The 12,953-nt window shown below is 45.3% G+C and overlaps 1 protein-coding gene across 1 annotated transcript in view; it reads left to right on the top strand.

The window, feature by feature from the left end:
* The window catches only part of arhgef49 (Rho guanine nucleotide exchange factor 49), a gene marked incomplete at both ends in the record, with an annotated part of 32,245 nt that overhangs the window by 14,496 nt on the left and 4,796 nt on the right, over positions 1 to 12,953 (top strand). Inside the window, 5 exons of the mRNA XM_080498589.1 lie at positions 1,185 to 1,237; positions 1,356 to 1,386; positions 1,637 to 1,853; positions 6,056 to 6,645; positions 10,284 to 10,429. Coding sequence (XP_080354715.1) covers positions 1,185 to 1,237; positions 1,356 to 1,386; positions 1,637 to 1,853; positions 6,056 to 6,645; positions 10,284 to 10,429 — 1,037 coding nt within the window. The remainder of the gene's footprint in view (positions 1 to 1,184; positions 1,238 to 1,355; positions 1,387 to 1,636; positions 1,854 to 6,055; positions 6,646 to 10,283; positions 10,430 to 12,953) is intronic.

Raw genomic sequence — 12,953 nt, 5'->3', positions numbered from 1 at the left:
CTACACTGACTTGCATGCCCCAACTGACACTGTCATCTTTAGATTTCACGACTTACCTGTCACTTATTCATCTGTGTCTCCAAGTAAAACTAAAACATTGAACCAGTCGACCTCATCAAGTTTACAAACACTCACATACAAGCATCCTCATTCAAATGGCTAATGAAAGGAGACTCCAGAGGAACGGTGTGACATTGCACCGCTCGCTGCCTGAATCCTCCAGAGCAAACCGAATGTTGAGCTCACTGCCCTACCAACAAGACCAGAGCGTCCTCTGCTTTTCCTGCAGCGAAGTCTGACCCCTGACCCTCCTCATGATGAAGCAGGGGCAGAGGATTCATTATCTTCATGGCTTAATTTAATTTTTAAGTAAAAGTAGCTCAGTCATGTAGTTTAACACTCTTGGCTGGAGCCTGAGACGAGCGACAGGCATGAACAGAAGAGAGGTAATGAAGTCGGGTATGATCCGTATCCATCCATCCATCCATCCATCCATCCATCCATCCATCCATCCATCCATCCATCCATCCATCCATCCATCCATCCAACTATGGGCGAGTACAGGATACACCCTGGACACATCTCCACTCCATCACAGGGCAAACACAGACAACCACACACACCAGCATGTTTTTGAACTGGGGTAAGAAAACCAGAGGAAACACACACACACACACACACACACACACACACACACACACACACACACACACACACACACACACACGCAGAAAAAACAAGCTCTCCACAGAAAGGCCCCAGCCAGTATTTGACCTTCTTGCTATGACGTGAGAGCGCTAACCATGCGGCCCACATGAACCTATCAAAGCATTCTCTGTGGAGTTTGCATGTTCCCCCTGGGCATGCATAGCTTCTCTCCAAGTACTGCCTTTTCCTCCCAATGTCCAAATAACATGCATTAGAGGTTATCGTTTGAACTGCCACAGTCATTGGATCATCTCCACTGTGCGGTGGATGAAGTGGTGTCAGGCAGTCGGGACAGATGGATGGGTCACATCCGTCACCTCAAACCCAAAGGTCAAAATCTCTTGAGAAGACTGATTGCTGTGATAATGATAATACATGCCTATAAGTTTGTGAAAGCTCCAGCGAGGTCGCGGCCCTCTACTCTATCAGGTGAAGGGTCACATGCCATATCCTTGACTTTTGAACTTTCCTGTCAGGTCGCCTCTCAGGGGCTTAGTTTGACTGTTAAAAGGATTTCCGAGGCCAGGCGGTGAGTGTTTGGGGAATCCCTACTGTCCCGGGGGACGCTTTGACTTGTCAGGTGGGGGACGTCTCTCGCCTTCACAGCAGGCTGATACTGTTGTGATAAGAGAGTGTTGTGTTTTCAGGGTGTTGGCAGGCGATGGGAGCCGCATCAGAGTATGAATTTTGGACATTTTTCAGTTCTGCAAGCGGGGATCAGAGAGATAACCAAGATTTGTTATGTAATGATGTCATCATCATCACCCCCCCCCCCCCCCCCACACACACACACACACACACACTCACACACACACAGGATTACTTATTGTCAGTCTCACCTTCTTTCCTCAGAGGGCTTTGCTTCATTTCCACTCTTTATTAAAGCAACGTGACCGTTTGATTGACGCGTGTGTTTTCTTACCGGCAGCACGCCGGTCTGGGCTGCAGGCGCTCCAGCTCCGATGCAGCTTATGAGCTGGCTGAGACGGTGAGAGCGCAGCGCGAGTGCCGCCTCCGGCCCCACTACAGTGACCCCATGCCAGCCGACGCCTCCAAGCGCAAACAGCTGGAGATGAAGATCGCTGCCGCCGCCCGGATCCACAGCCACCGCCGGGACCGGGACCGAGACAGAGACCGGGACAGTGGTGAGGAAATCACATCGTTAGTTTTCTTTTATTCTTTCTTTTACTTCTTTTCCATAATCAATCCATTAAGCCATAAGGGGGATTTTCACTTAAATAGACATATCCAAAGTAAATCTTTAATAACTTCCCTTTCAGCAGGTTTGTGTGCACAACCTTGATCTCTTTGAAAAGCAGACATCAGAGAATATATTTCCAATGTTAGTAACTTTGTAAATATTAGTATGTCTGAGTAAATTGTGACAAACCAATAGAAAATTTGTTTTTTTATCCGCATCCAACTAAATTTGGATTTTGACAGTGTATAACTGTATGATGAGAATGTTCTCATGCAAGAAAATGCCACTATAATCATTCAACAGTCTCAAACATATGGATTATACAAAGTGGGCAGCGCGTCCTCAGCCGTGTGTAAACCGCCATACCTGACCAGCAGGTTTTAGCCACAGTTAAGCTATAAATACAGCTTTCTTCTCCGTAACTCTCTCTTGATACTTGAAATTTTAAATACAGACAAACAAAAGTAAATTGTTTAAAAAAATCTATTGATCCATCACAGGCGGAATTTAAATGTCACAGCTGCACTTTGCGTCTTCCATTGAGGAAGTAGAGGCTGGGTTCTCAGAGGTGGACTCGTCCATTACCCAAGCTGGAGTCACCGAGGTTGTTGCTCAGCTCCTCGGTGGCAAGGCACCGGGAGTGAATGAGAGTCGCCCTGAGTTCCTTAAGTCTCTGGATGTGCAGGGACTGTCATGGCTCGGCAACATCGTGTGGCGGTCAGGGACAGTACGTCTGAACTGGCAGACCGGGGTGGTGGGCCCTCTTTTTAAGAAGGGGGATTGGAGGGTGTGTTCCAACTACAGAGGGATCACACTCCTCAGCCTCCCCGGGAAAGTCTATTCCAGGGTACTGGAGAGGAGGGTCCGGCCGTTAGTCGAACCTCGGATCCAAGAGGAACAATGCGGTTTTTGTCCTGGTCGTGGAACACTGGACCAGCTCTATACTCTCCACCAGGTTCTCCTGATGGTGGAACACTGGACCAGCTCTATACCCTCCACCAGGTTCTCCTGATGGTGGAACACTGGACCAGCTCTATACCCTCCACCAGGTTCTCCTGATGGTGGAACACTGGACCAGCTCTATACTCTCCACCAGGTTCTCCTGATGGTGGAACACTGGACCAGCTCTATACCCTCCACCAGGTGCTCAAGGGTTCATGGGAGTTCGCCCAACCAGTCCACATGTGTTTTGTGGATCTGGAGAAGGTGTTCGACCATGTCTCTCGGGACGTCCTGTGGGGGGTGCTCCTGTGTTTGGTTCACATTGCAGTAAGTCGGACCTGTTCCCTGTGCACGTTGGCCTCTGGCAGGGGTGTCCTGTGTCACTGGTTCTGTTCATCACCTACATGGACAGAATTTTTAGGCCCAGCCAGGGACCAGAGGGGGTCCAGTTTGGGGACCACAGGATCTCATCTTGGCTCTTTGCAGATGATGTAGTTCTGTTGGCTTCATTGAACCAGGACTTTGCACTGACGTGGTTCACAGCCAAGTGTGGAGCAGCTAGGATGAGGATCAGCACCTCTAAATCCGAGGCCATGGTTCTCTACTGGAAAAAGGTGGCTTGCCCCCTCCAGGTCGGTGGAGAGCCCTTGTCCCAAGTGGAGGAGTTCCAGTATCTCGGGGTCTTGTTCACGAGTGGGAGGAAGATGGAGCGTGAGATCGACAGGCGGATCGGTGCAGCGTCTGCAGTTATGTGGTCGTTGTATCGGTCCGTCGTGGTGAAGAAGGAGCTGAGCCAAAAGACGACACTCGATTTACCGGTCGATCTTCATTCCTACCCTCAACTATGGTCATGAACTATGGGTCATGACCGAAAGAAGGAGATCCCGAATAGAAGCGGCTGAAATGAGTTTCCTCCATAGGGTGGCTGGGCGTACCCTTAGAGATAGGGTGAGGAGCTCAGTCACCCTTAGAGATAGGGGGAGGAGCTCAGTCACCCTTAGAGATAGGGTGAGGAGCTCAGTCACCCTTAGAGATAGGGTGAGGAGCTCAGTCACCCTTAGAGATAGGGGGAGGAGCTCAGCCACCAGGGAGGAGCTCGGTGTAGAGCCGCAGCTCCTCCAGATCCAGAAGAGCCAGCTGAGGAGGCCCAGGCATCTGGTTGGGATGGACGCCTCCCCAGGGAGGTGTCCTGGGCATGTCCCTCCGGCAGGAGGCCTCGGGGCAGACCCGGGACACGCTGGAGGGACTATGTCTCTTGGCTGGCCTGGGAATGTCTTGGGGTGCCACCGGTAGAGTTGGAGGAAGTGTCTGGGGCGAGGGAAGTCTGGACATCCCAGCTTAGACTGCTGCCTCCGTGACCCAGCCCCGGATAGCGGTGGACAATGGCTGGATGGAACTGCACTTTGCCCTATGAGATGAATCAAGTGACCATGACCAATAACGACAGACAAGTGTTGAATGACATCAAGGTAATTGTTAAGAGGGCAGATAAAATGTCAAATTGAGAGATGAAAATAAGTCAGTGTAGAGGCGGATGTGGCTTCGGTCAAATTACTGATGGGTACTGATGACAGTGGGAATAGAGGAATCTTGCATGAGAAGGATTGTCCAGGACTGCACAGATTTAGTCCTTCACCTTCCTTTGATAAACCTCATGTAGGTAACTGTAGACCGGGGGTGTCCTACCCTGTTCCTGGAGGGCAACAACCCTGTGTTTTAAATGTCTCTCTGCTTCATCAAGCTTGATGAAAAGTTTAACCCTGTAAACAGCAGGTGGCTGATCCACCGGTGGAACACGCTACATAAGTGAAATTGTTTACATTTTAAGATAAAATTAATAAATAAAACACCACAAACTAGTGAAAGGATATCAACAAGCAGTATCTACATGTCAGGTCTACTGCATCCTTCCATCCATATTCACACCTGTGATTTACAAACGTACAGACTTGCAGGTCTGTGGGACGAAGCCGGAAGCTTGGAGCCGCAAATCAAAGAAAACTAGGAAGAATTTTCACTGTACTTTTAATCCCTCCTGGTCAGGAAGCATCCAGCCATAGCTTGGCACCCGGACAGCATGCAGGGTTTAAGAGCCTTGCTCCAGGGCCCATGGCAGTGATTATTCCCACCTGAATCTCCTGCCCGTTCATGACTGTAAGCTTCCGGTTACAAGCTGGCTTCTTTAACCTGAAGGTTGAAGCCAGTGAACCCCCACCATGCAGCTCCTTGGGGTCAAAGTTTACAGGGAGAGAGAAAAAGAGTGGCACAGCAACCATGACTGTTGGTTTTTAAGGTAATCAAACAGCCTGTCAATGTAAGGAAATGTACTGTTTATTGTACTAAGTTAATGAAGTACAAAGGAATTAGCCGTTACTGTGAGCTACACACAAACTCTTATGGAGAATTTATAGCCTGTTTGTCCTGGAGAGGATTTGGATTTGGATTGCATGTGTGGTTGTTGACGTCCTGCTTGAGCAGCCCTCCCTGCTCTGCCTTCATTACACTCCGTGTCCTCATTGCATCTTCCTCACTTCATCAGGGAAGGTGAATCAGCCCGAATCCAGAGTCGTCCTCTGACAGGCGGCTGGCTTTTTAAAGAGTCTGGCTCTGAGAGCGCCGCTTGTTTTCTTTCAGCCGCTCTTATGCAACCTGCCTCTGAATATTTCGACCTGCCGTGACACCCCCCCCCCCCCCCCACAAAAACACACACACACACACACACACACACACACTGCTTATACTCAACATGTCAATAGCAGCTCTCAGATACTGGATGTGGCCACGGAAGTGGGTCGATATGGTTCATGATCATGATGACCTTGTGTCTGTCCCCAGCAAACACAAATGATTTTTTTAATGGTTTTCTCTGCAGTGAGAAAGTGTCGTTACTGTGGGTGTATTTTGATGGAACACCTGTATTACTCAGGCCTGCTGACATGACGAGTGATTCAGACTCTCATTTTAAATGTTTATTGACAAAGGTTAAGTCCTTGACTGGGGGGGTTAGAGATCTAATTATCGGAGTAAGATGATCTCTATAACAGCTCTCTCCTCTTGACATGACCAGTAATTAGTGGTCCTGATTGAATGTGCATCCATCGGGGAAGCTCCAATCATCACTGTCTGCTTGTGCGCTTCCACGCAGTCTGAATAACAATAAATGCATTCGTGAGCGTAAGGCGATGTTTGTGTTGGTCCTTCCAGCGCCAGCAGCCCTCCGGGGCCGCTCGGAGCCCCCCGGCGAGGAGCGGCAGGCCGTCTTGGGTGTGACCCGGTCCGGGCAGCATCGCTGGAGCACCATCAGCAGCCTGAGCGCCGACAGCGGCGTGGTGGGCCTCAGCGATGAGCGGGAGGAGGAGGACAGCGAGCCTCGTCGCTACAGGAGGAGTCGGGGCGCCGAGGTGGAACGGGTGGACAGCGGCATCGGCCCCGGCCTGTCACGCTCCTGGAAGAGACCGTCCGCCTCCCTGAGGGCCTGGGAGGCCCAGAGGCCCTGTCCGGACTGCGGGCTGAAGGACGGGGGCTCCAGGGAGCGGGGGGAGCGCATGTGTGAGCGCTGCTCCAAGCTGCGCATCGAGCGCAAGGAAGCCATCCTGGAGTTCCTCAACACGGAGTCCAGCTACGGCGAGGACCTGCGCATCATCAAGGAGGAGTTTTACTGCCCCATGCAGAGCGCCGGGCTGCTGACGGCCGAGCAGCTCGCCGTGGTGTTCGGAAACGTTCAGGAGCTCATCGACGTCAACGACCGCTTCACCGAACACCTGCAGGACAGCATCGACCAGGCTTTCGACCAGGTAAGTGCCTCCATCCACTGTGTGAACCCCAAAATAATACCTGGACGAGTTTCTTCCTGTTTCTCCAAGAAAATTAGGGTTATGAATTTGTTGTTGAATAATGGAATAAAATAGTTAAAAGTCAACTTTGACAAGAAGAGAATGTTTTGCTTTGATCTGACAGCTGATTCATGATTTTACCTTTAAAATACTCATGATATCTATATGCATATATATATATATATATATATATATATATGCATATACACCCAGCAGTTGCGGACCTGCCTCGTTTTGCGCCCTGAGTGAACACCTGCCTCCACCAGAGACGGTGATTCTCATTTCTTCTGGAGCGCTCCTTCACAGATTGAGCCCTGGCTGGCTGCCCACGTCTCTCAGAGCTAAATCCACAACTGAATATAACAAATTTTCCCAATTCACCACATTCCTGACAGATTCATGATAGTGACGATACACAACGGCACACAGCAGCCCGCCGCAGCGCAGCTTTGCATAATTTGTAACACCGTGGAACAATAATGCTGATGGTGCGTAACGACTCCTGAAGATCCACCACCGTTTCCTGCTCTTACTTGGAACTCATGATAAAAGGTGGCGACTGTCCGTGACGGCGTGACGCCTCGAACCTGAATCATAGAGTTCAGGTCAAAATCATTATCCACGGTCAGGAACTGAGATTTGTGCCAAACTTGTGGTTGTTTTGTGTAAACACACCTTTAACAGCTCCACAACCATCGTCTTGCTTTTCTGCTCGTGACTGAAAACTTCATCAACCATATTAATTACACATTTTCTGAATTAACTCAGCATCAGCAAATGTTTCTTACCTTTGTCAAGGTTCTATGAAACAAGCGATGATGCTACTGTTGCTCTCTGGTACCAATGGCAACATACTATAGACCCGGAGGGCTTGAATCACGTTATGTTTTCTGTTTAGCGGCTGTGGGATTCTGGAGGGTCGTTTCCATTAAAGCGGGCGGCAGGCAGAAAGTGCTGACAATATAAAGCTTAACTGTTCAGTCCAGTCAGAGTTCAACTGACGCTTTTCCTGCTCCACTTTTTCACGCTGCAGGTCAGGTTGTTTCTTCGTTTAATTTTAACTTGCTGCTCGATGACGGGTGGTTTTGAAGGTAGTGAAATTGAAATCCCATGAACGTCCGAGCAGAGCAGCATTGACGTGATTACGTCACGTGCACTCAGACTCTGGCTCCGACTACGGTGTGGGATGAGGATTAAAAAGGTAGAGCAGCGCGTTTTATTCTCCACAAATTCCACTTTATTTCACGTTAGTGTGCAGCTAATGGGCCGGCGCCGGCCAGACAGGGGGCTCCGGGGGGCCACTTATTGAGGACCCCTGAACTATTGTATCCGTAAAGCACTGATATTGGAGGTCGTGTTGGCTGAAGTCAGACACTAAAGGAAATCGGTCACCAGTTATTAGGGAAAGCAGTTTGTCCGATACACCGGAAAGGACACAGACACAGTCGCACACACTCATGTTATGCTCAATAATCAGTTCTATCATCACAATTCAGTCGCTGCAAAGATTGATTGTTTTTTAACTGGCAGTCTTTCCATTTCTTGTGCAAGCAGCTGACAGGTGACTTGTGCTTGTAGCAGTAGCAGCTAGCATTAGCTTCAGCTGGTGGGAGGAGGTGTGTTCTGGTACCCAGCGGCTCCGCTGTGCTGCTCCTGCATCTTCATCTCTGACTGACAACCCTTTGGATGCAAACCCAAAGTGATGCTCTCTGGTTTAGCTTTGGCTCGCAAACCATTTTTAAAATGACGTCTCAACTTTGCTTTCTGCTCCTGTTTGGCACATGACACAGCTCATTTGCATACAGGACCGGCTTGCACCTTGATTTGTATTTGTCATTCATGTTCAGGGGTGGTGGATCATGTGCCAACCTATAGGAACGTTCATGTTTACACTTCTCATCCAATCATGGGGCCATTTATTAGGATGGTTTTTGTTTTGATTTTGAAAGATGAAAATATCTCAATTAAACAGAAACAGGCCTAAATTAAAAACAAAAGCACTCCAGTAAAGTATAGATCTCTAAAAATAGAACTTCAGTAAGGTAAAAATGTATTTCTGCTGTGCTACTTTACATCTCTGCATTTTTAATCGACATAAAGTGAGTTGTTTGGAGACACGGGTAGAATCAAAGCAATATATTAATATATATTGAGAATCATATCACCAAATGATGACGACATATGAAGTGAATTCTATGCAGCTTTTCTCCTCAAAAGAACAGTTCCTGGGTTTTTTCAATCAACAACTTGCATTTAATCATACCAGCTAAAAGACAGAGTCAGGAAATTGGAGATGTAGAGCAGAGCTGAAGTATTTCAGGGTCCAGAAAGCATTAGATAGATGTTCTGACTTTTCCTGGAGCCAACGAGCTGCTGAACTTTAACAGAACATGTCAGGTTCAGAACCGCTCATCGTATTTTGGATCAGGTCCTAAACTGGGTCACTATTCATCTGGAGTGACACTGCTGGCTTTTGTCTGATAAGTGTAAAAGGAAACACAGTGTTTATTACAAAATGAGCTTGTTCCACCGATGTTTCACAGGCAAGACTTTAACATGACAGGGAAAATAATCAATCACAGAAGATAATTCACAAATGAAATAAGTCAAAGAAATCTAAATGACAGCAACAAAAACGATATATTTAACCGACACAAGGACTCTTATCTGGGCTTGGTGACATTTGAATAACAAGAGGCTCAATAGTTTAACAATGTTGTTTCCATATTTACTTCTTGATCGTGAAATTAAAATATAGAAAAATTCAGAGATTCTTAGAATGTCGACAGGCTCGTTTGCTTGCTGGTTTGTTTCATATGTGAAGAGAAACAATTAAAAAAAAGAAAAAATGGGAGGGAAAAAGATGGAAAAATAAAGAGAAGGAAAAAAACAAAAAGGGGAAAATTTTGAGAAAGGAAAAAAGAAAAACAAATACAGGAATCTCTAAAACAGCAAAAACAGAAACTAGAAACAACCAGAAAAGGGTAAAAATCTAAACTGACCTCAAAGTTTTTAAATTTTAAAAAAGAGTAACGTTTGACAAAATGACTGAAAAAAAGGGCTAAAAAGTATTAAGAAGAAAAAAATGTCATAAAATGTCTACAGTTCTAAATTGTAGTTATGAAACTTAAGATACTCTATACAATATGAGCTCCAGCTCCAGATGAATGTTATTGTCTGGTTTCTTTTATTAAAAGCTGTTGTATGTGATAATTACGGCAGTCAACTATTATTGTTTTTAAATAATTTCACAATCTTTTACTGCCATTAAAGTAAAAGTTCACAATGCTAAAGCTCATTCTAATAATCCAGACACCGGTCATGCACTCTTGTCTCCCTGCTGCTGACATTGCTGACGGATGACATCATGTAATACTCGAGTAACTTTTAATGAGTATGACATGCAGTATTGGCCCTGGTACCTGAGATGGCATCAGTGAAAATAACAGTCTTCTATTTCAATGGGCTTCTTATTCAAAAAGATTATTCCAACGTCTGCCTTCAACCCAGCGCCCCTCACTTGTGCTGAGTTTGATGCATCTCTGTAATGTAATGTAATGTAATGTAATGTTGAAAGTATTTGTCTGATTGGTTTCCAGGGCGACGAGGATCTGCTGACAGTGTACATCGGAGAGATCTTTCTGGAGTTCGTCAACATGCTGCCTGCCTTCCAGACGTACTGCCTGCAGCAGTCCACCTCGGTCAACATGCTCAACACCCTGGAGAAGGAGAAAGAGCTGCTCAGGTACCGGCAGCTGCTGCTCTGTGAGGAGGAAGCTGCTCTGGGAGCTTCTCTTGTCCCTGCCAGGCCCGCTCAGTGTAAAGACAGCCAGCTATCATTTATTCAGGAAGAAGGTCTATTCTCAGAGCTCAGATGCAATGATTTGTATTTTTAGACAGAACCGCAGCTCAGCCATGACTCTGGCTGTTAATCAACTTTTTAAGAGTTCTCTTCACACACAGACTGGCAGACTTCATCTTAGTCGTTTACACAATATTTTCAAGTAAAAACATAAAACCTTTTTTTTAAACATTCTTTGTATTGAACTATTTCAAAAGGATTATTAACAGTCCAGCACAGTACAAATATAGATGATCTAAAACTTGTAATTAAATCTACAGCAATGATCTCAAAAGTCATAAGGTCTAACCTTCCAGGTAGTTACACTCTGATTTCCCAGGTACTCCGGCACTTTGCCCAACTTTGCTGTAAAGAGGTCCTTCTGATCACTGATAACAAATCTTCATCTTTCCAAAGAGATGTCGTCCCACATCAAAGAGCTCCAGAGACATGAGGGAGGTTCCTCTCCTTCCCATGTGGTCATCACAGCCTTTCATGAGCAGTAATGTTGAACATGATCTTAATGTTTCAGGTAAACATTAAGAACAACAGACATCACAGTGGATGAGGCTGGACTTGCTGTTTGATTATCACACAGTTATCATTGGATTTTTTTTCTCATTCCCAGAGGCAGTGAAATCTTGTTCCTAAAATATTTTTACATTTTGGGCAGTTTGGAGAGACCCCTGCTGTGTATTTACTGTACATACAGTATCTTTAGATATACAGACATATATACTGCATTTCACTGAATTGGTTGCATATAGATATTTTCAAAGGTAAAAGTAAAATTTCCTCTCATATGTCTGTGTCTATTGTTTTCAGCTGGTGTCCCATGATTTCTGTGGGAATGTTTGGAATATAATTTGGAGACAGAGTGACCTTGTTTAATACTGTCCATAATAATGTTTCCATTAAGCTAAAGTGTTCTGGGAAATTAAGAGCTTCCATTTTCCTCAGCATCTCGTGTCTGACCTGAAGGAATTTGTCAAATCTTTTGTTTGTAGTTTGTATGTAGTCGGTTAGGACCCAAATGTTTTAAATATTCCCTGATCCCAAAGATCATGAATATGGTGAATTCCTGCTTCCTACCAGTTATGAAAGTTAAATCCAGTGCCCCCTCTGGTTAAGTCAGGATTATCAGTCATGGTTGTTGAATAACTCAGTTTATGTTAAATACTAGTACTGTCAATTGATTAGAAAAAATAACTAATTCATTCCACAATTTTCTGTAATTTATTGTGATTAATCACATTGTTTTTCTCCTGAAGACTGAAGCTTGTAATGATATTTATTCAGGAAAAATCACAGAATTAATGTCGACTCAACACACAGAGACTATATATAAAGTCAAAAACTCTTTTTATAACGTCCTCTTTGCATTGCGCAAAACTGTTTCTCTCCCAGATTAGCAAAATAAAAACTTAATTAGTTAATAAACATCTAACATGAGTCTGGGTTTAGTTAGAGTGCAGGTCCAACACTGACAATTTGAATATTTCTAGAAACAACGTTTCTAACTTATTACATGAACACAGTGGCAATAATATACTGTAATATCCACACACACACACACACACACACACACACACACACACACACACACACACACAGTATACAGCGAGAGAAAGAGGAGAAATTAATATTTTACCAGTATTTCCTCCAGTTTTAGCAATATGGTGGCTCCTGGTCAGCCAACATGGCAACCTGCTGTTTTACTGCAGAATTACTTCTGTGGTGGTCAAATCCAGCTAATGACTGGATTACAAGTCTTTAGCTAATAACTTTTACTTTCTCAATCAGCCGTCAGGGAACTTTTTAAAGGGAAATTTTCTACCTTAATATTATTCCACGAGGTATTGTGCTGCTCTGGAGTCACTGCATAATGAGTAGTTCACTCCTGCGTTCATCCAGTAAGTTGACAGGAGAGTTTAGTTTGGAGATCGCTGCTTCAATCTCAAACCACAGTGGCTCTGGTTGAGCTGGTGGCCATATTAAAATAATTCTGACTTGCATTGATGTTGTATAACTTGTAATGTTGGGGAGGCTCCATCTCTCTCTTCTTTTGGTACTTGTAAAGTATCTAGTTTAATTTTTGGCTTTGTGTCGGCCAATATATAGTCAGAGAGCTTTATTTATGTATGTAATGTTGCTTCTCTGTAGAGATATGAAGAGCACAGATAGAGGCTCAGTCATTTTGAGAAGAATCATCATCTTAGTAAGATTGACTTTGCCAAGAAATAATATAAGAAGCTTTTTCCTGCCTCGCCTTTTATCCTTAACGTGTTTTACCATGGGGTTGATATTTTCAGTGTAAAGTTGACTAATCGTAGGTGATATTTTAACCCCTAGATATGTGAATCCATCTGGTGCCCAGCAAAAGGGCTTGATGAAGTCAGGCTCAGGCCCCGTTTCCACGACAATGTTT

Source organism: Blennius ocellaris (genome assembly GCF_963422515.1).
Source record: "Blennius ocellaris genome assembly, chromosome: 6".
NCBI lineage: Eukaryota > Metazoa > Chordata > Actinopteri > Blenniiformes > Blenniidae > Blennius > Blennius ocellaris.
Note: the sequence above shows the minus strand (reverse complement) of the source record. Positions and strands in the feature narration are given on the sequence as shown.